This window comes from Triturus cristatus, chromosome 4_1 (assembly GCF_964204655.1).
Source record: "Triturus cristatus chromosome 4_1, aTriCri1.1, whole genome shotgun sequence".
In the NCBI taxonomy this organism is placed as follows: Eukaryota; Metazoa; Chordata; class Amphibia; order Caudata; family Salamandridae; genus Triturus; species Triturus cristatus.
The window spans coordinates 414,928,215-414,951,827 of record NC_140585.1 but is presented as its reverse complement, the minus strand read 5'-3'; the positions used below and the strand labels follow the sequence as shown (position 1 = coordinate 414,951,827).

Here is a 23,613-nt window from a genome sequence, read left to right as displayed (position 1 = left end):
ACAGAGGCAGTGCAGTTAGTGGAAGGGGCGAGAATCCAGCCTATTTAAGGTAATGTTTCTTGAAGAGGCGAGTTTTCTTCTTCCTCCAGTGTTTCGTCTCTAATATGGAGATGTTGGAGCTCCTCTTGTGTGGACTTCAGCTATTGTTAGGTAAACAGGTGTCTTAGTTTAGAGGACCTTTTAAGTAATAGAACTGATCTTGAAGATGATCTGGGCTTGCTAGAATAACTCCTTTAGCATGAGTGCGATGTGGTCAACATTTTTCAGCTTCTCGATAAGCTGTGCTGCTGCATGAAGGAGGCTTTTTAGAGGAGTGAGAGTGGACTCTTAAGATGCTGTTGGGGCACAGACAAAGGGGCGCTTTAGATGCATCTTAAATTTGCATTATGTTTGTTGGAAAGCCTCTATTTTTAGTGTCCCAAACTTGAGTTAATGTTTATGCATGAATAAATAATTACAAATTTCTGATGTCCCTGTGATACATTTATTTCTTAACATGCTGCTCAGTTAAGAACTTTGGGCGTTCCCCAACACGAAAAGCAAGCTACTCTTCCTCCTCGAAGACAGAGGGGTCTGGAGATGAAAGTTTTGAAGATCTGCTCCTAAAATATAAACAAATTAAGCTTGAACTTGAACATATTAAGAAGGATGAAAAACTGGCACTTTGTACCAGAGAAGAAAATGCACAGCATGATGGTCCGAAGACTGCTGAATCTCGACACCAACCTGTCATTGAAAATAATAGTATTGCTAAAGACACTGATAGGGATGTAAAAACCGTTAAGCACGTTCAGAAGGGTATTAAACATGTTAATAAGGACGTGAAGGTCGTTAAACATGTGAACAAACACACAGACCTGATTAAATCTATTAATCAAGACATAATAGATCTTACTAATGACATCTCAACTGATAATGAAGAGACTCCCTCAATGAAAAATGAATTTAAAGCCTTTCAAGCTTTTGAAATTAAACCTCTGAGGCAGAAACTGGCTTTTCCCGTGGATCAGAGTAAGCTTGAAACAGAACTGAATGTTCTTGTTTATCCTAAGGAACTTGAAATAGTTGAAGATGACAAAGAGCAGCTGGTGGTCAAAGATGAATTAGAAGAACACAGTCCAGGTAATAGCAGCTTATATATTTTCTGTTATGTAAATGTTGCTTATTGATGTCAAAGTTTGGTGGTATTAATGTTGCTTCTAGAAAATATTTTTTAGGTTTGACATCTTTAATTGCACTACCATAACATATTGGTTTTGGGTTCATACTAATTCTTTCTCACTATGTACAGATCTTACCAGTTATGACTGCTAATTGTTTATTTATAATTTTTTCTATAGCAGTCCTTTATGTATGGTGGAAATGTTCCAAGGATCATTGTATACAGCAAATATGTTAATACACATTAATTCCAACATAATTAAGAAACCTGGACAGAGCATAATCGCATGTTTCTGCCGGCATTGCGCATATAGATAAGCTAGGTTTTTGTGCACGTATAATAAGACTATTTTATTAACCTAATATGAGTAGAAGAGGAGCAGGGTTACACAGATGCAGCATATGTATGATGGTGTTAGGTGGTGTAAATTGCCTGAGCTTTCAAGAAAACTATATGTAAGCTCTCAATATTTCACCAGGATCACGTTTTGCATAAGGTGTTTGATGGCCAATTCTGTTTTTCTGAACAGATCAATCATATTACAGTTTCATGTTACTATCTATTAAAGATACTTAAAAAGATCTTTCCATTAGACATGCAAAACATGGTAGTGGTTGCCCTGTTTCTATCTAGGATAGACTGTTTTAATGCTCGCTACCTGGGAAGTCACAAACGTCTCCAATCAAAGCTACAATCTCTGGAGAATGCAGCAGCCTGCCTGCTTTTAAAGACCCCCCAAATTAAGTACAGTTAGAGTATTTGTGATCTTCACTGGCTGCTGGTTAGTGAAAGTGGGAAATTTAAGGCCTTGTCTATGGTACACAGAGCATTGCATGGAAATGGTCTAGTCTACTATCAGAAGACCGTTGCATGGTATGTCCCTTGATGTGACCTACGATCATCTGCTTCTAAATTAGTAGTTATTCCTAAGATAGTTAATTGGAGTGGCAGAAACTTTTCCTACATAGCCTGTAACCTCTGGAATTCTATGCCCTTTTTATTGCGATCGCAAATGAACAGGATCATGTTTAGGAAATCTTTGAAGACATGGCTCTTTGTCTCCAGCATTAAGTAGGTCTCTTCCTCTGTCAGCTCAGCTTCAGAACGTTAGTACCAAGACGCCACAGCATTAGTGTGTTCTAGAAAAAACAAACTTACTTTACTTAAGGTTACAACAAGAGAGAATTCAGGTACAGTTTAAGAATATTTATCAATCGTGTATTTGGACAGCATGCATGTTATTGCCCCCCCCACCTTTTTAGATCATTAAGAACTTGGCAAACATGATTTTGTACATACCTGCTACATTAAGTCTATTGGATAGTTATTTAGGGATGTTCATTCTTATTGCTTTTAAGGTAATGTTTGCTCTTAAAATCATCTTGCGGCCAATGGCAGCCATTGGATAGATTTGTGTTAATTCTTCTTTGAGATCAATCTGGTGGCAGTATAGAGCCCTGCTTTTGGGTGGGGCATCTTGCTTGGAAATGCTTAACTATTAAGTTCCCATGTGTAAAATGGCTTGTGCCTGCATAACTTGTGTAAAGTCTTCTTTTGACATTAAAGGTGTACCAGATGGAATAAGAGTACTTAACAGAAAACACATTTTGTAATTGATTTTTATGTGTGCATCCATGTTTTGCTGGGTAGAATGATCCTAGAGTTGTGTGTTTGAGAATTTTGGAAGTAAGGCAGACTTTTTGTTAGCTTTCAAGCAAAATGATTTCTATTCCCCACCCCCCCCCCCTTTTTTTTGTTCTTTTTTTTTTGTGGTAGGCTGAGAAGGAATTTAGTTTTTTTGCTGGGTTAGTCTTTTTCTGTGTCATCTTCTTGAATTGTTTCTAGTCATTATTTTAAGTGTATTCCTTGGGTAGTGTGGTGGATTTGAATGTCTTCCACATATTGGGGTTATGGAACTTCTAGTGTGTGAAGAGGAAGGGTGCCGAAATTTGATGTCCCTGGTAATGAGGTTGTCCTTGATTTTAGTATCCTGTGAGTGTTCGAGGCTATTTGAGCCATTGGACACTTGGACAACAGTAGCAAAAGATGCACAAAAGTCTGGTAGACCCAGTAAGCATGTATTATCATCTTAGACTATTTGTAAAGCGTAGTCTTTACTTTTAGCATTGCTGTTTCTATGGTGTGATGAGCTCTGAAACCAGATTTAGGTGTTTCAAAGTGAAAGTAAACTTTCTTAGCTATTATGAACAGGGGTGTGGAATTTACTAAAATATCTACTTGTCCATGGGGCAGGTTGCTTCATAAATCTACTTGTCCTGTAACAAATTCCACTTGTCCTTTTGGTGCCATGTAATGCAGCGCTCCACCACTTGTTTACTAAATTGTTAGGGCTACAAGTAAAGCTCAGTCCTGTCTTTCCAGTTAGCGGCCCAATATATGATTGTATTAATCATGCTTTTTTAAATTGTATTTATAGACAGGCATTTAATGAAACGATAAATGCTGAATTAGTCTATTAATATCAAAATGCAGTTAATGTTGATGCCTGCAATGTTGTTGTGAATGTACGTCTTGTAATGTTAATAACAGGGAAATACTGCAAATACGCAATTGCTTCTATTGATGGCAGACACGTAAACACGGCTGACTCTCGACTCCGCTCAGTATCGTAGCTCGAGGACTACTTCAAAGTCAGATGCCTGCTGTGCTATTATCACGAAGGTTGTGGCTGCCGCTTCCACGGCCACCCCCGCAGATTCACAGCAATCGCCAAAGGCTCTTCTTATAAAGATGCAGGCCTCCAGGTTCATGAAATGGTAATGGTCAGACATGCGCTATAAAACAGAAAATGAAACCTCCTTGTAGCAGATCCGTCCGGTGGTCTAGCTTTTTCAAACCTTCTGATCGGCTCATGAGTCCAGCAATGCAGCCTGCTGTCTGCAAACAGCTGTTTCAGAACCCTCCAGAGAAGCAAGAGCTGCATGACCGGTGCCAATGTGAGATCCGCTTTCTCCATATCCACAGGAATGAAATGCTGCTGATAGACATTAAACGCCCTTCTGAATGGGACCCGAAAATGTGGCAGTCTAAGGCCCAGACTTAATTGGGGCAGGTGTTGCATTCGACACAGTCAAGCTTTTGCTTGAAGATGCACAGGAAGTGACCACCATGTTGGGAAAGCCAATACTTGGCTTCAGGCAAAGGGTGACCTATATTATTATTAATAATAATAATATCATTCTGAAGAGTATGGATTCCTCAAAGATTTGCACTGCTCCGTCCATGGCCTATTGGTGATGGTTACGCGCAGGCCCGACATCTGTTTGCAATTATCGTGCACAGAGGCGTGCGTGATTATAGGAAACAGATGTCTCGGTGTGGCGCGCAATAGGTCTTGCGTTTACGAGAGTTTAAGCAATTGGCATTGTAAATGACAATGCCTTTTATTTATAACGAGAACAAAAATAAAAGGCATGGTTATTTGCAATGTCAATAGCTCAAACTCGTGTAAATGCGAGAGCTATTGCATTGCAAATGCTTGTTGTTCAGTGCCAGGTACTACTGTGGCAATGCGTGCTTTTGGAGACTAAACTATTTTTGCTTTTCCCAATGTTTGTTATAATGGTGAGGGCCCAGCAGCTCCCACACCAATAAGGTTTTACAATAACCATGCCAAAGCAATTCCTGCATTGACAAAACCAAAAGGCTGTCCAATTTAAGGCCGCCTGGCTTTACCAATGCTTGTTTTTTGTTTCTCATAATCTTATTAACAAGCATTGGCATGGCCAATAGGTCTCGCCTTTAGGTCCTTATAAGTGTTTAGCCATGCAACAGTTGATGTTGTTGCACCAAGGATATTGTGCTGGATAACTAAACACTTATAAGGTCCCAAAGGCGAGACCTATTGGCTATGCCAATGCTTGTTGAGTTTGTGTGTGTTTTATTGTGGATGGGTGAGTGACTGAATCCAGGAGTGAACCAATGGAAGACTAAACGGATTCCCGAGTACAGTGATGAGTGGCAAGTGCTATACAAACTTGGAATCCTGTGCAGCATCAAAATAAAAAGATGGGAGCAATGGCAGTTGCATCATTTCACTGACACGTGCATGTTACGTTATAGCCATTTTCGTAAAACGCAACGAATTAAACCCAATGGTGCATCTCTGCGATTGCGCTCTATATAATCTGTATCTACTTGTTAAAACAGTCAGGTTTTTAACAATCTTTTGAATTAAGCTAAGTCCACACAGCAGCAGAGGTAGCCCAGAAGCAGATTCCACGCCACCGGGGAAGTATAGGACAATGCTCTGCTCCCATATCTTGCAGCACAGATGCAGTGGATGGACAAAAGTGCCATATTGTTGGATCTCAGACTGCAATAAGGACAATAATAGCATAGTATGTCTGTGAGATACACAGAGGACCTGCGCAATAAAGCTTTGTGGGCAAGACAACCTGTGTTAAAGTTAATGCGCTTTCTGACCGGAAGCCAGTGGAGAAACCGGAGGATAGAGGCAGATGAGGAGCATGCTGGAAGGTTACTAACTAACCAGGCTGCCATATTTTGCACCACCTATAGTTTAGTCAGGATTTGGTCAGCATTGCTGTAGTCTCAACAGCTAATTATATGGACCAGCATTTTCCTAGCCGAGGATGGGAGCAAGGGGAATGTTTTCTTCAGGAGCTGCATGGTGTCAAAAAATGTCCCTCTTGTGGCAGCTTTTCATAGACAATTCCTGGTCAATTGTAATACATACATTTTTTGCCGATTGACTAGGGCATGAGGCAGACCCAAATTCAGAAGTCACCAGTCAGGACACCAGAGATGCTGGGCTTTGCCAAACAGCAGAGCCTCTGTCTTCTCGCTATTCAGCTGAAGAAAGTTCCTGGACATCCAGGCTGCAAGATCATACAATCTTAAACGGTACATGGTACCATGAATGTCCTGTCCAAGAAAAATGATTAGCTGGGTTTCGTCTGCTTAAGATATTACTTCAAACCCAGCTGTTTTAACAATCTGGGACTTAGGAGCAACATAGATATTAAACAACGTCGGGCTCAGTGATGAGCCATGTGGTACTCCTTTGGTGAGGTGAACCGGACGAGATTTCAACGGACCCAGAGAAATAATGTGAGTCCTACCTTCTAAGAAATCCACTAACCATTGCAGGACGGTGCCTTTGACACCGATCTCAGGCAGTCTTCTAATCAGTAATGCTTGAGAAACTGTATTAAAAGCTGCCGAAAGATCCAGGAGCACAAGCATAGCAGGAACATCCACGTTAAAAGAAAGACTCTTGGAATCTGTGACTCCTTCTCGGTACTGTGGGCTGCTCTAAATCCAGATTCAGAGGAATTTAGGATAGCATGATCCTCTATGAATGTCACAAGCTATTTGTTCACACAACGTTCAAAAATGTTCCTAAAGATAGGAGGAGAGAGATAGGATTTTTGGGGTCCACATTTGTTTTCCTGAGGTAAGAAGGCATGTGCGCGCCAGCAGAATGATGTGGTGCCATTTATTAATTTTTTTATTTACCAGTCCAAGATGGTGGAGGCCATTATGATCGATAAATAAAAATAACTATAGATTTTTTGTGTGGAAGACCTAATTAAAAAAAAAAAAAAGTTAAAAAGGACGGTGCATGTTGCAGGTAGCAATTGGGAGGAGAAAGGGGAAAAGCAGCACATGCAGGTTGGAAACTGGAGAGAAACACAAGAGGGAGAGAACACCACAGAAGTACACAGGCAAGAGAGCAACACAGAACGTGGAGTGGATAATGAGAAGCACACAGATGACCGAACAGTGCAAGGAAAGGAAATAAGACATATGAGAGAGCACAACATGAAGTGGGAGGGAGGAAGAGAGAGGAGCACTTGAGGGATACAGCTGGATAACACATGCACTCTTATGGAGTGCTGAAGTAGAAAGAAAAAAAGTGGGCTTCTGAAGCTGAGCAGTGAAAGGGCAGGGATGAACACAAGATGGACAAGGTAAATCCATCCACTAAGAAGCACAGAAAGGACAGTGACCATAAAGACAACCAATGGTAAGCAATAGGCAGGCTTTAAGCCCACTATAAGATCTTGGTAAAGTGACAATGGGTCAAAAAAGGGATAATACAAAAGAAAAAAAAAGGACTAGGTACAGTGCATATCAGAGCTTGTGCACCATCTAATTCTATACACATAGGTCAAAGCTACATGTGACTTCTGCCTTATTAGCCAAAGGGATCCAAAACAGACAATAGATGCTCAACAGCATACAGATTGTTATCCTTTAGTAAAAGTGGAGGTGAGGAGACTCACTTCGATCAGATAATTTAGTCATGAGATAGAGCCCACGCTCTTCCTCACAAAGCAAGACTTTCTTTGTGTTCTGGTTTATAGAGCACACTACTTTCTGCCATGTAGTAGAACATCTCCCCCCCCCCCCCACCCCTGCAGAAAAATTATGTACATATATATATTCCTATCCCCGATAGCTGTATTCCACTCTGGTACTTTCAAAACCAAAGCAACAATGAACGTCCCTCCCTATGAGGGCTATATATGCATTTATTTTTACTGTCAAGTTGGTTTTAGTTCTATGCACGGATCATGTTGATGTCATGCACATGAACTAACTCCAAATGTCTACTGCACTGAAGTCATTCTGTGCACCACCGGATATGACCTCTTTAGTGGATGCAATGCACAATTCATTCAGAACGCAACAATGCAATTAACCAATGTTCGAGCCTAATAGGCTTTCATGAACAGTGAGGGCCTGCTTGTAGAAGAGGGGGCTCTGAGGGCCAATTCTCCCTGTAGTCAGATATAAAACAAATTGTATATGAATAACAAAGTCTAGGTGGCACATAGTGCCCTCACACATACTGTGTAATCCTAGACATTTGGATTAATATGGAAACATGGTAGATGTTGTGATGTTCGCAGTTTAATATGCTTCAACCATTTGTCCTGTAGTTAAAACTATCTAAAACGTATGCCTCTACAAGGTCAGGCTGATCGTGTGTTCATTGCAAATGAGCATGAAGTGCTTTGGGATCTAGAGAACATACAGACATTTCTACCAAAGAATTTTCCAGGCAAATGCAACCAGGCAGCCTGCTTAGTGAAAAGTCGAATTCAAGTAAAATCGACCATTAAAATAACAGAGTGAACAAATAAATGAATAAACTTCAAGTGGTCTGCTTAACAAAAGCGTGGTGCTCAGAGCACTCTACTCTCATATGCCGCATACAATGGCAAGTGGAGGATAATTATGGAACAGGACCCATTACCCGACGTGATTAATACGTAACCGAGAAGGCTCTTTAACAAAACCTGTTGTGCCTTTATTTCACACCTGTGTCTCCACATAGAAGGAAAAAAACCCAGTCCATTGTTCAGCAACCTAATTGATATTTTCTTGATTCCCTAACACAATGCACAGGTACATAGCTGTAAACATACCCAGTATCCTGACCCATGCTCTACTCACTCTAAGCCCCCAATCTGCTCACCCATGCACACAACAGCACGTTAAAAGTATAGCTGGTCCCCATGCTAATCACATCTGTAATGCAAGAAGTAGAAAAAGCAGTGCTAAACTGCAAAATGCATCTTACCTGTAGCGAATGTGAAAGCCATGGTCTTCACGCATGCTCACCAAAACATCACTGTGCTCCATCGAGGTGCATTATCAGCAGAAAAACACAAACTGCATGTCGGATGAGTGCGAATGCAGAGGACTGTTTTCTCAAGATCGTCCGAGTTATTTTATTAGTGAGCTCGAGTCATTAACTCCTAAGCTCCCAGCAACAGCCTCGTCTTTCTTTAATAGTAAAAGATCACACTGGGGCACGGCTCAGGAGTGACCTGCGCGCCGGCCAGCAGCTCCTGCACTTGCCGTTCTGTAAGGGAACACAAGATGCGTTGCTAATGCTTCAGGTCTGGGTTTCAACGTGCATAGCAGCCTTTACATAAGCTGTGAAAGCTAGGCCGGGACACATCTGCTGATAGCGATGCCTCACCAGGGACAGAGGTAGGAAGGCGGTAGAGTGTCGCTGCGGCCAGAGGTAGCGTAAAGTAAAACATACTCTTTAAAGGGGCCTTAACCCCCTCCTGCGTCGCTGATAATCACAGTTCATTTGTTTCACGAGGTCTGCTTGGGTTTTGAAGATCTGTGATAAGCCATCGCCAGAAACCCCTTTAATAGGTCACTGCCAAAGCATATTAATTACAACAGCATTAGAAAGGAGCGTAGAAATAAGCGTAGAAACACGGCCTCACGGTTTATCCACTGGGTGTTTTAAGTGTTCTACTCTTTTAAATTCGGCTATTGGCTGTGTAACATGGCCCTTTCTACGAATAAAGACAGTAAAAACAAGCGCGTTCCTTGCGCTAAAAGGTGGCAGCAGGGGGTGGGGCGAGCGGAGGGGGCGAGTGCTGGATAAGTGTTGGCAAAAGTGAAAGTGTTTCACTTGCGAGAGCGAGCAGCGCCAGGAGCGATAATTGCTGCCATATGGCGCCGCGAGCTCCCGCAAGTGAATCGCCACACGTGCACGCATTGCCATTGAAGGCAATGGAATGCGTGCAAGTTTTTGGCGGAAAAGCCAAAGCGATTGCTAAAGGTCTTTTCGCCTACGCAGCGCATGTGCGCTGCGTAGGCGAGACCTAAAAATGGTTACACTGATTTTCCATTATAAATATTTTTTGGAAATACTAGCATACATCAACACATTTTACTAAATGATGTTACAAAGAAATGCTACCTACAATTTTACAGTAGTTTAGCGAAATGTTTTTTCATTTTTTGTGAACATTTTATTTTGAAAGCAAAAATTCTGTCTTGCATTCAAGCTTCTGCAAATATTTGCATCTAATCGGAGAGCTTTCTGGGAACAGTATACATAGCCTCATATTGCTAAACATTGAAAACGCGTGTACATGTTTTTATACTGGAACAACTGTTGGGTAGTGCAGTCTGAGCTTGCAACATTTACCCTAACAAAGGCTTTGTATTAATGAGCCATAAATACAAGTTTGAACAGCATTAACAAATGGACACAAATATTAGCATAATTGCAGTCAATGCCTTTCCCTGCTCTATAATGTGGTAGTGTAAACTGGCAGCCCAAGGGTTTGTGCTGTAGGGGGTTGGGCCTACTTTTTCCAAGGACAAAATACACATGAAAACTTGTTGCCCTTGACCCAAACAATATGTCCCAGGCGTCGGGCTACAGGAATTCCACATCCCTGCTGTTCCATGCTTTGAAGACGGGAAATGTATCGGCTGTCTAATGCATAAAACACCTATGCGGCATGCTGTCCAAGGCACTAACGGACCTGGCCAGGGATTTTTGGAACCACTGTATCCAACCCAAAATATTGGTGACCGCAGAGTACCTACCAAGACGATTGAACCCAACAGCAGATTGGCATTACAGACATCTGAGGAATTTTAGTGCTTGGAAAGTGTACTCAACACCATTCCAGAAGAGAATGCTCAAATGGGATCCGTGCCAGATAAACCTCTTTGCCTCACGAGTGGATCTTCGGCTTACACACTTCAGTTAGTGCCCTGACCCTCTAGCGGATGTGACAGGCACATCTCTACAGGCTTGGAGTCAACTACAAAGGTACACTTTAAGCGCCACAAGTATAAACATTTGTAATAGCGATGACCTAATTGCAGTTTTCTGCGAATTGCAATTAGGTCATAGCTATTACAAATGTATGAAACTCCAAGAGTTTCATCTAGCGACTTGTAGGGGTCGCAAATCCACCTATGTCATTAATGAGGTAGGTCACAATTTAGGAATCGCTAAAATCACAGGGATGATGACCTGCTGGGGTTCCGCAACCACCATGCCTGTGATTGCTTTTAAATTAATCAATAAGTTGAGTATGCAGTCCCTACCGGGGTTGGGGGGGGGGGGGGTTAATAGGTTGGCCAGGTGTCAAACAATGTATAGTGAAAGTAAGGGAGGAAAAAGGGAATTCCTCCTTTTGGAGTAAGTGCCCTGTAGGAAGGTGGATATCTGACTATGGTTACCCCCAACTTTTTGCCTAGTGTCTAGCTGGTTTTTCGACTTAGTTGGCCTGAGATCCTGCCATTCAGGGTCTCAGGCTGTCTGCTCTCTCTTTAAAATGGACTCCATGTACCCTAGGTACATTCCCAATTGGTAAGGATCACCTTATTGGACCCTGTACAGTGTACCCTAGGTACCCAGGGCATAGGTGTACCCTAGGCCTCCCAGGGGCTGCAGCATGTATTATGCCACCCCTGGTCTGGCCTTCCAATCAGACACAACTGGCTGATCACTCAGCTGGGGCAAGGTCGTGTAATCACCCCTTGCTTAGATATAGTATGCCTAGATCTACCCTTATATATAGACACATGTGTACCTATCAGTCACTCCTATGGCAGGCCTTAACAATCCTGGAGGCAGAGTGCTTGGTAACATGTGAGATGGTGCTCTAGCATGAGCTGAGCCTGTCTGCAGCTTTCGGAACCATGTCCTTATAGCTGTTCTATGATATAGCCTACCATATACTCTTAAAGTGCCTTATAATCTTAAACGGTTATGGTAACTATGGTTTGGCTTTATCAAAACATGTCGTGTAAGGTGTCTAACACTTTGGAATAATACCCCCATACCATTTCTGGTGATGAGGATATTATTCCTCCCTTCTAGAGGGAGAGACATGTTAAAATCCTACTTTGCTGTTTAACTCTAACCAAAGCCTCAGCATCACAAAATGGATGCTGCTGCCACAGACACAAGTCTGACCTCCTGCTGCTGGGAGTGATCCCAGCCAGGGAGGCCTGGACAATAGGTTTCCTGCTTGGGGAGGTGCTAGCACCTCCCCAGACAGCCTTTAGTGTATTGGGGCAGGGTGGGCTGAAAGGAATGAGACATGCCTGGGGCACACAAGGTGTTCCTTGCATAGTCCAGTTCAAACCGGCGCTGGGGCACTCAAGCCCCAGCTCTGGTGCGAAACTGGACAAAGGGAAGTGGGTGTAACCACCCCCTCCCAGGTCCCACCCATAAGGCGTGACCTAGCAGGTATCCCAGCCCCCCAGATTAGTATAAGAGTGGGAGTTGGGCCTCAAGACTTTAGATTATCCTGAACCTGCAACTTGAACAGAAACTCTGGACCTTCGACATTCGACGAAAGAAGAAGACTGAAGAATCTCCCTTGTAGCCAAGGAGTGGCTACCCTGTGCAAACAGGCACCATCAAGAGACTACCCTTTGCTTTGCCCACGTTCTACGAGGAACCGACTGCAGAGCCCGACCAGAGCCTTGACTTCCAGACTTCTCCGACCCTGATCCACATCCACAGCAAAGCTGAGATCCGTGGAGGCGACGAGCGACGTGGGACCGGCTACCTGGGAAAAGTGGCTAGTAACTTAAAGCGCAGCTTCTGAGGCACCCTCGAAGTTGTGCACCGGGGATTGAGAAGCCCCACCTCCAAGCACCATCTGCACCGAAGACCAGCCCCCCACACTCCACGAGTCCTGCGTGGGGCCCTTCTGCATTTTCCTGCTTGCCGCGTCTGTCCGGTTGCTTGCCCGTTGGCTAGTGGCCTTTGTGACGACGCATCCCGTGATCTTCTGCGCTGGTTTGGCTCCTCCAGACTGGCTCCCGCTTCTCTGCAAAGAAGCACCCCAGACCTTCCTGGTCTGCACCAGAAGCAAGTCCTCCGTTCTTCGTGGGTTCCGCTTGCCAAGGCTTGGTGAGTCCTAGTCCAACTTCGACGCCGCCGACAGCAAGAGCCTTCGTGGGACAGCTCGCCTCCTGGTCCTGGTCGTCCTCGACGCTTCCTGGTCCTCCTGGCTGCAGCGACAAGCTTCACCTTCACCTGCAATCTCCACGACATCGCCTGGTTCCTTCCTGGTTCCACGTGGTCACTGGCTAGTGACCTTGACTCTGTCCCTTCTGCTTGCAGGTTTCCTCTCTTCTTGATCCCAGCCTTGGGATCCACCGGACACTCTTCACTGACTGCCTGTCAGCATCTTTCTTCAGGCATCCATAGGAGTCGACGACGAAAACCGACGCATCTTCACCCCTATGCACCCGCAGCCTGTGGGCTAGGTAACTTGGGTACTCCGGTGCTCATCAGGATAGTGACTATCCTAGTGTCTAGTTTTCCAGTCTCAACTTCCTAGCTACTCCGGAAGTGTCCTAAATCTACCGTTTTCTAAACTGTACTATTGCTAGTGACTTTTACGCATTACGCGTGAGTGTTTCCACTCTGCACACGAATCCCGTGGGCCTCCCACTTCCTAACTAACGCTAGTGTAGTGTAGCCCCAGCGATTCCCTAGGCCTAGGCCTATTCTATTTCCGTCACAGTGGTCCTTATACCACTTACTTAGTATATGGTTTGCGTGGCCCCTAGGGCCTAACTGTATTACTTACCTGTGTGACTTAATGTATGCTTAAATAAGACTGTGTTGTACTTACCTCGAATCTCATAAAGAGTGCTGAGGGTTTGACTAGAATAAATACACTTTATTTTATATATATATATATATATATCTGTTGTGGTGGCCTTTCATTTGGTATTCAAGGGATTATATATGGTATCACAGCTGGCTTCACATGCCATTCAGAGTTTAGCCTAAGACTGCTCTTGTCCATGCTACCACTAGGATAGCTGGTCAATAAGGTTGACTTTACAACCAATCACCATAAGGGTATTTGGACTGATATAAGGTGTTACACTAGAACTAGTGACATCATACATCAGGCCAACTTCTCACATGCCCTCACACACCCAGCCAGCTAGCTGTCATGCTTCATCATTGGGCGTGCTCCTCGTCAGGTCGGCGCTGCAATACCGGATGGACACCCTATGAGGGGCTCTTTGGCGAAGATCTTGTATTCCATGCCATATGGGTGCAGTGCGTGTGAGGGGCCTTAAAGTGTGTAGATGTGTGAAGTGGGTCACTAGACTGATCAGCAAACCCTATTCGGGTAGCTGGCTCATATCATCCACTCCCGGCTTGAAAAGACACTAAAATGTAGTGTTGTGCGCACACCGCAAACAGTCGGTGGACCTACCACAAACCCTGCCAGGACAATTTTTATTTTTTTAATGCAGTCCTTTTTCCTTGAAATAAAGTTTTTATTTTTTAAGAGTAGGCGGTGATCCCTGGAACCACTGCCTGCTCTTTAAAAATAAAGTTTTTACATACATTTACAAAGGAATTTGCGAATGGGTTACCACCTACTTGAAGTAGGTGGTAAAATGCGAATGTTTTGTGACCGCATTTCGGTCACAAAACATTCCTACATACCGATGTGATTCGGTATTAGGAAGGGACGCCCTAAAAACGCCTCTTCCTAATAGCGATTCGCTAACCCATTTTGCGATCCGGTAATAGGTTACCGAATCTCAAAATAGGGTTTGGTGCACTGGAAACTTTGTTTATTTTTTAATTTTTTTTATGGCCGCAAATGGCCCAATTCTGCAAATTGGGCAGTTTGCGGCCTTAAAGGTTCAAACATGTGGCCCGTAGCCCCTTTTCGAGGATTGTCGGACTCTGAACAAGTTAGGCACCAAAGAGTGGAGGTGATTCTGGTGATACCAATGTAGAGATCTCAAATTTGGTTTTCAGTTCTCCTGGAACTTTCCATGATGATGAGTGATTTATAAAGTGCAACAAATACCCTAAGGTCTCTAGGCGCTGCCTTTGGTATATGTTGCTAGGCGCAGATATTGAGGTACAGTTCAGCTGTGAACAACCACTTTTTAAGGCCTTTCCTAAATTTGAGAAGTCTGGGCTCTTTTTCAGAAGGATGGGTAGGGAGTTCCATAGGCTGGCAGTTGTAGCCGTAAAGCTCTTACCTCCCCAGCTGGCCCGGCTGACTCTAGGAACAATTAGATTTCCCGGGTTGGTGGATCTGAGGGCTCTGGTAGGTGTATAGGGTTTTAAAAATGTTGTCAGATGAATTAGCCCCCTGTTATTGAGGGCTTTAACTGCAATGCATAGAGATTTAAATTGAATCCTCTTAGCTACAGGTAGCCAGTGGAGTCTGGACGAGGAGATTTAATCAAATTTGGGGATGCCCAGCAATACTCTAGCTGCTGCATTCTGTACTTTTTGTAGTTTGTTAATGCTACGCTTTAGGGTGCTAGAGAAGACTGCATTGCAGTACTCCAGTCTTGAGGCTATAAGCACTGTTACCACCGTCTTTCTTAAATCTAAGAGTTTAGCCGGAAGTATTTTCCTCTGCATTTCCAAGATGAACAAGCATTGGCATCGCCAATAGGTCTCGCCTTTGGGACCTTATAAGTGTTTAGCCATGTCAAAGTAGAAATCAGACGTGTTTGAAATCTAAATAAATAAAAAAAATACGATGATCCACATGAAAGCACTAAACACCTTTTGTGAGACCGTGGCAAAAGGTTAGAGGTCTGGCGGCCCACGCGGTTCAGGGGGTGGGTTGCTGGTGTGCTCGTGGTCACCTGGAGGCAGATGTAGTTTCCCAGCACTGCCTGAGTCAGGAGTAAGCCACATCAAGTCATCAGAGCGCACAGCATCTGCTTTTCTCTCTTAACCTCTCCCTCTGCGTTTCCATCAATGCCATTCAAACCAAATACTAGTTTACTTACTCAGCGGTCCGTGCTGCACGGTACAGTCACAAGCATTTCAAAACAAATTCTGCCCTGTGTGCAAGCACTGTACCACCTAGGAAGTAGGTAATGCCAGTTGTATCCATCTAGGAAGGATGAAAGGCTGAGTCGGCTCAGCGACTGGTTTACCTCTATGATTCAACGGCGTTGGGCGTGGACCCAGACTGCTGGGCAGGGGCTCGCTGGAGGGGGCGTTGTCAGGAGAGGGGTGTGTTGTTGACTCTGTGCGCGGACCACAGACTGCTGATGAAATCGGTGCAGTTTATTGCAGGGTCATGTTTACATACCTGGCAGTGTTCTGGGGTCGAAGGTGGGCCTTTGACCCAGCCTCTGGACACACAACGTTGGCAGTGTTAATACTTAGCTGCGAGACAATAGCAGCAACTGAACAATGAAAGAAACAATCACAAGAATGCTGTCGAGTGTATATTATGTGAGACACTGGTGGTCAGTCAGATCACGGGTGTCTGCGATTCAGAAGCGTGTGCAGATGTTACAGGCTGGTGGAAGATGTGGGGAAGAGGGACTGAGAACGGAATGTGTGTGAGGGAGGTTGAGGAAGGCAGCAATTGAAGCCTCGGTGGCCGAGTGGGTGATGCGTCGCTTGAAGAGCTGTTTATGTGTGGGTGTGGGTGTGGGGTGGGTGGAAATGGAGCCCGTGAGTGGTGTGCGCGCGCTTGGGAGAGCAGTCTTCACTTTTCAAGCACTGCCCTCATGCTTGTTGCACGCCGCTGCTTGCTCCCGCAAGGTGGATGCCGCCACAAGCACGAGAGCAGTGCTTGAAAAGTGAAGACCGAAGGCTAAAGGCCCTCCTAGTGCACCGCATGCGCGCTGTGTAGGAGAGGCCTAAAAATGGACTGGCAACCGCTACATTTCGTAGGGGGCGACAGGGTATGCACAATAGGGGACATTGCACTGGGAATGAGGTATTTTTGAAAGTTTGTTAAATTGACAACAAGAGCAAGCTTCTCATGAGAGCAGCAGTATTTCTTGCCACATAAAGGGGTCTTTGACTAGGGTCAACCCTGATAACTAGACACTTCAGGTCCTCCCAAAACCCTGCGTGCTGCATTACCACGCAAATTATTGTAGTGACAATTTTTACACTGTCTGATTTGATTGGGTATTGTGTGAGCTACTAGGTTTTTTGTGGCATTTCCTCCCTCCTACAGCAAAGTTGAGCGCTAAACAGTGCTCTAAGTAGGCCAGGGTCTCCCAGGTAGTGCTCAGGCCAAGCAAAAAATGGACATGAAGTCTGACCTATGAGGACTCCATTTTGGTCATTCACCGACTTTAGGGGAAAAAAGTCTTTACCTTCTTGTCTGTCTCGGGCAACTGCTACGAAGCAATGTCGCTAGAAGTCCTTTTTTTGTGAGACAGTGAATAAGTGACAGCAGTGGTATTTTGTTTACCACATGGCTCCTATCGCCCCAGTCACCCACAGGATTGAATATTCTAGCTACCTAGTACTCTCCTCGGCGCAATACCCACTTCACCACCCTGCTGTTCATCTCTGCCTGGTACACTCACTGGCATGAACTATGACAATATGTTGTTCTTAACAAAGACTTAATTTGTGTTGTTGTTGTTTTTTTATTGACTTTACATTGAATGTGTTCTTACTTTTTTCTATTAATCCTTCCTCATCCTGTAACTCATCAAAGCGCTCTGATACCCGCAAGGGTCATGTTCGTGATATAAAAAAACTTTTAAAAGAAATAAATTGCTGTTCCAAGGCCTAAAATATTATTTCATTTCAACGGAATAATTTATGTATTGCCACTTATTTCAAACTGTTAAGTTCTATTGCTTTCGTCCCTGGATAAATTTGATTTATAAACTATTACGCAAGATACTCTGCTGTGTGATTATGCCTTGTCCAGTGAGACCCCATTTCTGAGTTTGTCAACCATAGGATGCTACTTCACATGCATTAATTACATAGGTAACGTCTAAAGTAAAGGCTTCTCAAACCACACCTGTTTTAGGGGGTCCCCACCTCCCTTTTATTCATCTTAAAGCTGTAGTTTAGCGTTTGCTGGATGACATGACACACCAAAAAAATCATTTGTGTATATTTTCACCAACTAAGTTATTTCCTTATGTACTATTCTACTGGGTGTTTTGTATTTTTTATATCCTCCAAAGAATTTGTGCTCATTGGGCGCTCATATTTTTTAACTATAGTCACCCTATTGGCTTTGTCAATGCTGTTTTGGTGCTCGCTAATTCGGATAGACCGTTCTGAGCAAGAATTCGCCTGGGTGCCAATGGCTTCCTTGCAAACTGCTTGTGCCACCGCAGCCCAATTATTTAATGCCCGCCGCAGAGGTCTCCTTACTCTTCAGTCATGCCAGGCCAGCTGTTCACCTCACACAGCCGCGAGCTCTGAATGTTAATTGCTGGGGGCCATTTTAATAGTACGGCGCACAAACCACCCACCAGTTATTGAAATGAGACGCCGGCGGTTTCCTCATCACCCCTACCCAACTTTACGCAGCCTTTACCATAATAAAACCTGCATGCCTTAGACTTTTTTTCTTGTATTTTGTCTGTAGGTTTTACGTAGTGTGTGAAAAGCCAACAAGGCACCGGAAGGCTTTACATGCGGTAATAAATGAAGGCGCCATTTAATTAATGATTTCACTAGACTCTCAATGCACAAGTTGACGCAAGCTGACCTCATCAAAAAAAATATTCTAGAATGCCTATTGCGATCTTTAGAAGCATGGGCCTGGGCAAAGAGAACTGCCTTCTCACTTACGCTGGATGGCCCCATTAAAATGCATATAATCCGTAATAAAGCATATTAATGAATGATAAGTATAAAATTAAATGGAGAAAAGTTGCAGACCAGCAGAGAACCAAGCTCTAAACGGCAATCCGTGGGAGAGGCAGGAGGGATGGAAAACACATTGGTTAAGTGCAAAGAAAAAAATGTGCAGGTTATCAAATTAGTATATAATAAAAGAATGTGACTGTCGAAGTCACAGCAACCGTGAATAACAAGCGGTCTTCAAAAAGGAGATGGCGGAGCGAGTGGGCGCGCAGCGGCAAAAGTGAAAGCAGCTGCAGCGTCCACACGCTTTCTGTGTGCCTGCGAGCGATCGCTGAGTGCATGACGAGAGAGGTAAGCCAGATGGCGCCTCTGCTCGTAACTGTGCGGGTAACCACACGCTCAAGGCCACACAAAGCGTGTTGTCGAATTTTTGAATGTCCACTCAGTCTCGCCAGGGCAGCGCATGCGCTGGCTCAGGCGATACCCAAAAAGCATGCTGAGGTGGTTGAATTGATCTGTGATTCAAAAGACATTCTCCAATCCCATTTCCCCAGACTCTACACCTGACAGCTATTCTCTGCAGCTTACACTAGTTGGTTGAGGTCAGACCTTTCCGTCTCATGGTATGGAAGATTACAGGGGACAATGGGAAATCTCAGGCCTATCATTCCATACTACCCTCATCAGAAGGGCGTAGACCCATTCTACTGTCAATCGCTACAGTGTTACGTGGCGCAGATAGTCAAGCTGGTGCTTGCAATGGAATTTGATCCTGTGTGGGTGGATGTTCCTATTGTTGCTGGGAATAGAAGTACAACGGGAAGCACCAATCTGGTCACCCCACCCCCCCTTCCGCCCCATTCCAACTCTGTCATCAAGTCCAACACATACCAATATTGCATCACCATAAGGCCGATTGCTCTCAGTTATTCCTTGATAGTGTTTAGGCCGAGCTCAGTGTTATTTATCATACGCATCCGTTCCCACCTGGTTATTTGTAACAAGCGGGTGTTAGCTTTTGTTTGCACAGTGAAGAAGGGTATTGACCTTCTGGCGTTTACTTGAGGCTCTGTGAACAGTCTAAATTCTTCTGGAATGTCCTTGCACTGAGCCCAGCTAAAATACTCCAGTTCATCTCCTTAGACCCTGATAAAACAGACTTGTTTTCTTCTGTAATAGATGTTGAGACAACTCAGACAGATCTTCTCCAGGGATGATGAGTGTAGGGGTGTGTATGGTCACGAGGGCACAGAGGCCCCATCATCTGGGGAAAAGAAGGGTGTAGGCAAGGTCACCAAGCTACCAGTAGATACCTATAAATGTGGAGGTGTCCCATTGCAAGTCTGGAATGTATAATATCACGTCACAGCTACTACTGTTACCCAATAGTATGGTTACAATTCCTTTGTCTCTGAAACATATAGTACATTGTAAGTTTCCGTACACTTAGGGGTTGCCCTTTTCCCCTCCAATTATTAATCTTGGAATCCCAGATTACTTGGCATGTGGGGTCTAAGCTAGCATTCGACCCCCTTCCATGGGACTCACCCCCCACCACCCCTGTTTGATTGAGATGAGCGACCCTGCACTGGAATTCCACGTCTGGGGTCCACTTGTCATTAAAGAAGATGGCCCCAGACTAAGGCAGGAGCGGATGTATTGGTGCACTGGTGCGGTGGTCTTGCTACCTCCACAAATCTCTTCTCTACAAAGTCCTGTGGTCAAACAGTATTCTCCCCAATGGGCTCCACTTCTGCGCATCTTGTCTACCTCCAATTGGATGTCGCTAGACTCGGTGACCAGATACGATGCAGTGGGGTTGGTCTTGTACCGTGTGATGTTTGCTAGTGTTCTATGGGGTTAGAATTTTGTCCTGATCCTACATACGTTTATTTCCCGAGAGGCTCGAGAGCACCCCTTCTAAGTAAGTAGTGCACAAAAATACAAAGACATTACTTGGAAAGCATTTTTCGGCTGTAGAGTTGTCTTCTGGTGAGGTGTCTTTCGTCAGGGCGCCGAGAGGTGTCTTTGTCTTGATGTGTTGTAAACCATGTCTTTAAAGGGGGTTGTTGCAAAATGTCATTGTCCTTGTGAAAAAGTCTTTAAAAGCTTTGGTCGAAGGATTGAAAGTTCGCGGCAGCGTTGGTGCACTTTCAGTTCGATCACGGGCCTGTACGCTAAGAGCTGTGGGATGATTTGAAAGAAGCACATGGTTGGGCAGTTGCCTGAAAAATAACTGTTTACGTTTTACCGATGCGCTTGATGGTTCAGCTGGTTGCAAAAGATTTCCTCATTGGGTACTGAAAAGAAGTGCCGGGGTTTTTGGTAGGAGGAGGAGTTTTACGCTGTTTTGAGCTGCTGAATATTAAGGTTGTATTGGGTGTTAAACTGTTTTAAAGCTCTTGTATTTTGGACCCCTCCCTCCTAGTTATGGGGAGTGGGGGAGCTGTGCTTTCATCTTGTTTTTTTCTTTCTTTTTTTTTCTTCGTTTAATGGGGTTTCTCTTTGATCGGGCTTGGGTGACCTTTTGACATGTTCGGAGTGCAATTGTGCAGGGAAGTGGGATTTTGGATTATAGTTCTGTTGATACGTATGTATTTGTGACCTTGGCACAGAGGGAGGTTTGTCGGATTGAGCTGCTTTACTGGGCTACGCCCTTCTTCTGGAAGGGTCGAGAATCTTTGGGCTGTTTTTGTGCTGCTTTATGTGGGTCGGTGGGCGGTTACCTGTGTTTTTTGGTGTAGTTTAATTCTGAGAGCAAGTCACTGTAGGTGATTGGAGGGTCTCAAGTGGACCCCCATAGGAGCATGCAGGGTAATGGCTGGAGCTGTGCATGTTTGCAGTGCTTTCCTAAAAAGAATTGGGGGTTGTGTGGGGAATTTTGTGTAGACCTGATGGTGGCGGCGCCTATGATTTTGTTGGATGTTCCTATGGACAGGGGTAGTGCGATTTGGATTTAACAGGAGTTATTGATGATTTTGCTGCCATCCTGGCCATCACTGCCCTGTGTGTTGAGGAACCTTACTGCAAATGCTGGAGTGTTCGTCTCGTTTTGGAACTAAAGAGGGGCCTCTATTGGGCGGTAAAGCCTGAAGCGGTGGAGACTTGCGTAGTCTGCCCAAATTTGGACTTGGAGGTTCGTAGCTCTAATGGAAGGCAATGTAACCGGTGGAGGAGAATAAAGAGCCAGTACCACAAAGTCGGGCTCCAAAGGGGGAGCCAGCGGCTACACTCCACCCAGGCAGGCCTATGGCACAGAAGAAGCATCAGGGAGTAAGGTTGAGACCAAGACATTGCCTATGAGAACAGCATGTAGCCCTGAGAGGAGGCGGCACCCCAGGTGGGAGTTAGAGGAGAGACGTGAGTTAAGCATGGAAAGAGAAGAGAGCTCGCTTGAGAAGTCCCGCATGAAGAGGAGCCAACTGCCCCCCCCACCCCCGCCCCTTCGGACGCTATGGTGCCCAGTGGGGAACTCAGGAGTACGACCTCCCGGTTTGGCTGGACCCTGCTGGGTCCCAATCGAAAGGTGAGGGGTTGAACCCGAGGAGGCAGGGCATTGGACTGTGCGGGGGCTGTCTGTGCTCGGGCTGGTGGGACCGGTTATCCACTTGCCTGGCGGCTTGCTGTTCCTAGGGAGGTCCAGCAGACTCCTTGACTGGTGGATTGGTATAACCCAGCGCAGTGGTGTTTGGGATGGCTGGCATCAACGAGAACGTCTCTGCTGGTGTATGGTGGAGGAGGTGCAGATGCTTTACCTACAGACTCTGGGATAGTAAGACTGGGGCCACTTCGAAGATGGCCTACAGCTCCAGTAGGGCCACTCGCTTAGCCTTTTAATGTCTAAATGTGTGTCTTTGTATGTTCTATTGTGTTGGTGTCGAATGTGTCCCCGCCCGGCCCGACCCCCGTGGCGAATGAAATGCATGGAACTTGGTATGGACGTGCCACTCGCGGTAGTGTTTCTCTGATTTGCTAGCTTGGGTAGGAAACCTCGCTTGCATGTGACTTAATGGGGTCGTAATATTATGTGTTTCTAGGAGTTCTGGCAACTTTTGGGCCCAGTGTTACTGCACCTGCTACAGCATTCAGATCTTGACTCTGTTGTCTGCAAGGTAACTGCACTTGTGGTTGCCTGTTTAGAAAGAATTTAAAAAAAGCAATAATCTGTGTTTAGTGGGGCTCCTGGAGCTTTTGGTCCCGAAGCCATTGCACTTGCTGCACTATTGAAATCATGACCCTAGTGCTTGCTAGATAACTGCACTTGTGACTGCCTGTTTAGTTGTAAAATATAGCATCGCTCTTGTATATTAGCTTTGTTTTTTTTTTTTTTTTTTTACAACAAACTTTTTTGGCATTTATAAGGACACCGGGGAGCTCGTCCCCATACACGGTACCAATATGGATAGAAGAACAGTGAGAATTGGCATCTTTGTTCAACCCCCCCCTGGTCTGCAAAACATCAGACCCCCAAACCCTCCCCGGCCCCCCCCCCCCGCCCGCCCGCACATCACACCAGTCCAGAGTCCCAACACAAATATGCAACATTTCCTAACAGCATGTGCTCCATATTCTGATTACTCTCCTCAAGTCCTAGGGCCCGGGGCCCCGGAGGGGAAGCCACCGGGGCTCTGATTAGCCTTTCTATTGGGTCCAATGGCACTGCACCCTCCCGCACAGACAATACGATGCCCCGATATCGCGCCCATCTCTTCCAGACTTTACCATGCTTGGCCGGACAACCCCTTGCCAGGAATACCGCCTCTTCCGCAGACATGCAGCGATCCAATGCCCTCTTCCAGGCCTGAACCGGGGGCGGGGCAGAGGACTTCAATGCTGGGCAATATCTCGCTTGGCCAGCGTCAAACCCAGAAACAGGAGGTGTCGCTTATAGATATTGCCCCCTATCTCCTCGGTACAGTGCAACAGTGTTAAGCGGGGATCAGGGGGAAGCTCCCAACCCAGCACCCCCCCAAGCAGGACAGAACCGCCTCCCAGAACGGGCGTAGCCGACCACAATCCCACACCGTGTGGAGAAATGTACCATCCCCGTCGCCGCAGCGAAGACACGTGGGGG

At 45.1% G+C, this 23,613-nt stretch overlaps 1 protein-coding gene across 1 annotated transcript in view; it reads left to right on the top strand.

The window, feature by feature from the left end:
* Positions 1-23,613, top strand: part of ZFC3H1 (zinc finger C3H1-type containing) — an 844,920-nt gene that overhangs the window by 3,345 nt on the left and 817,962 nt on the right. Inside the window, exon 2 of the mRNA XM_085652529.1 lies at positions 508-1,122. Coding sequence (XP_085508655.1) covers positions 508-1,122 — 615 coding nt within the window. The remainder of the gene's footprint in view (positions 1-507; positions 1,123-23,613) is intronic.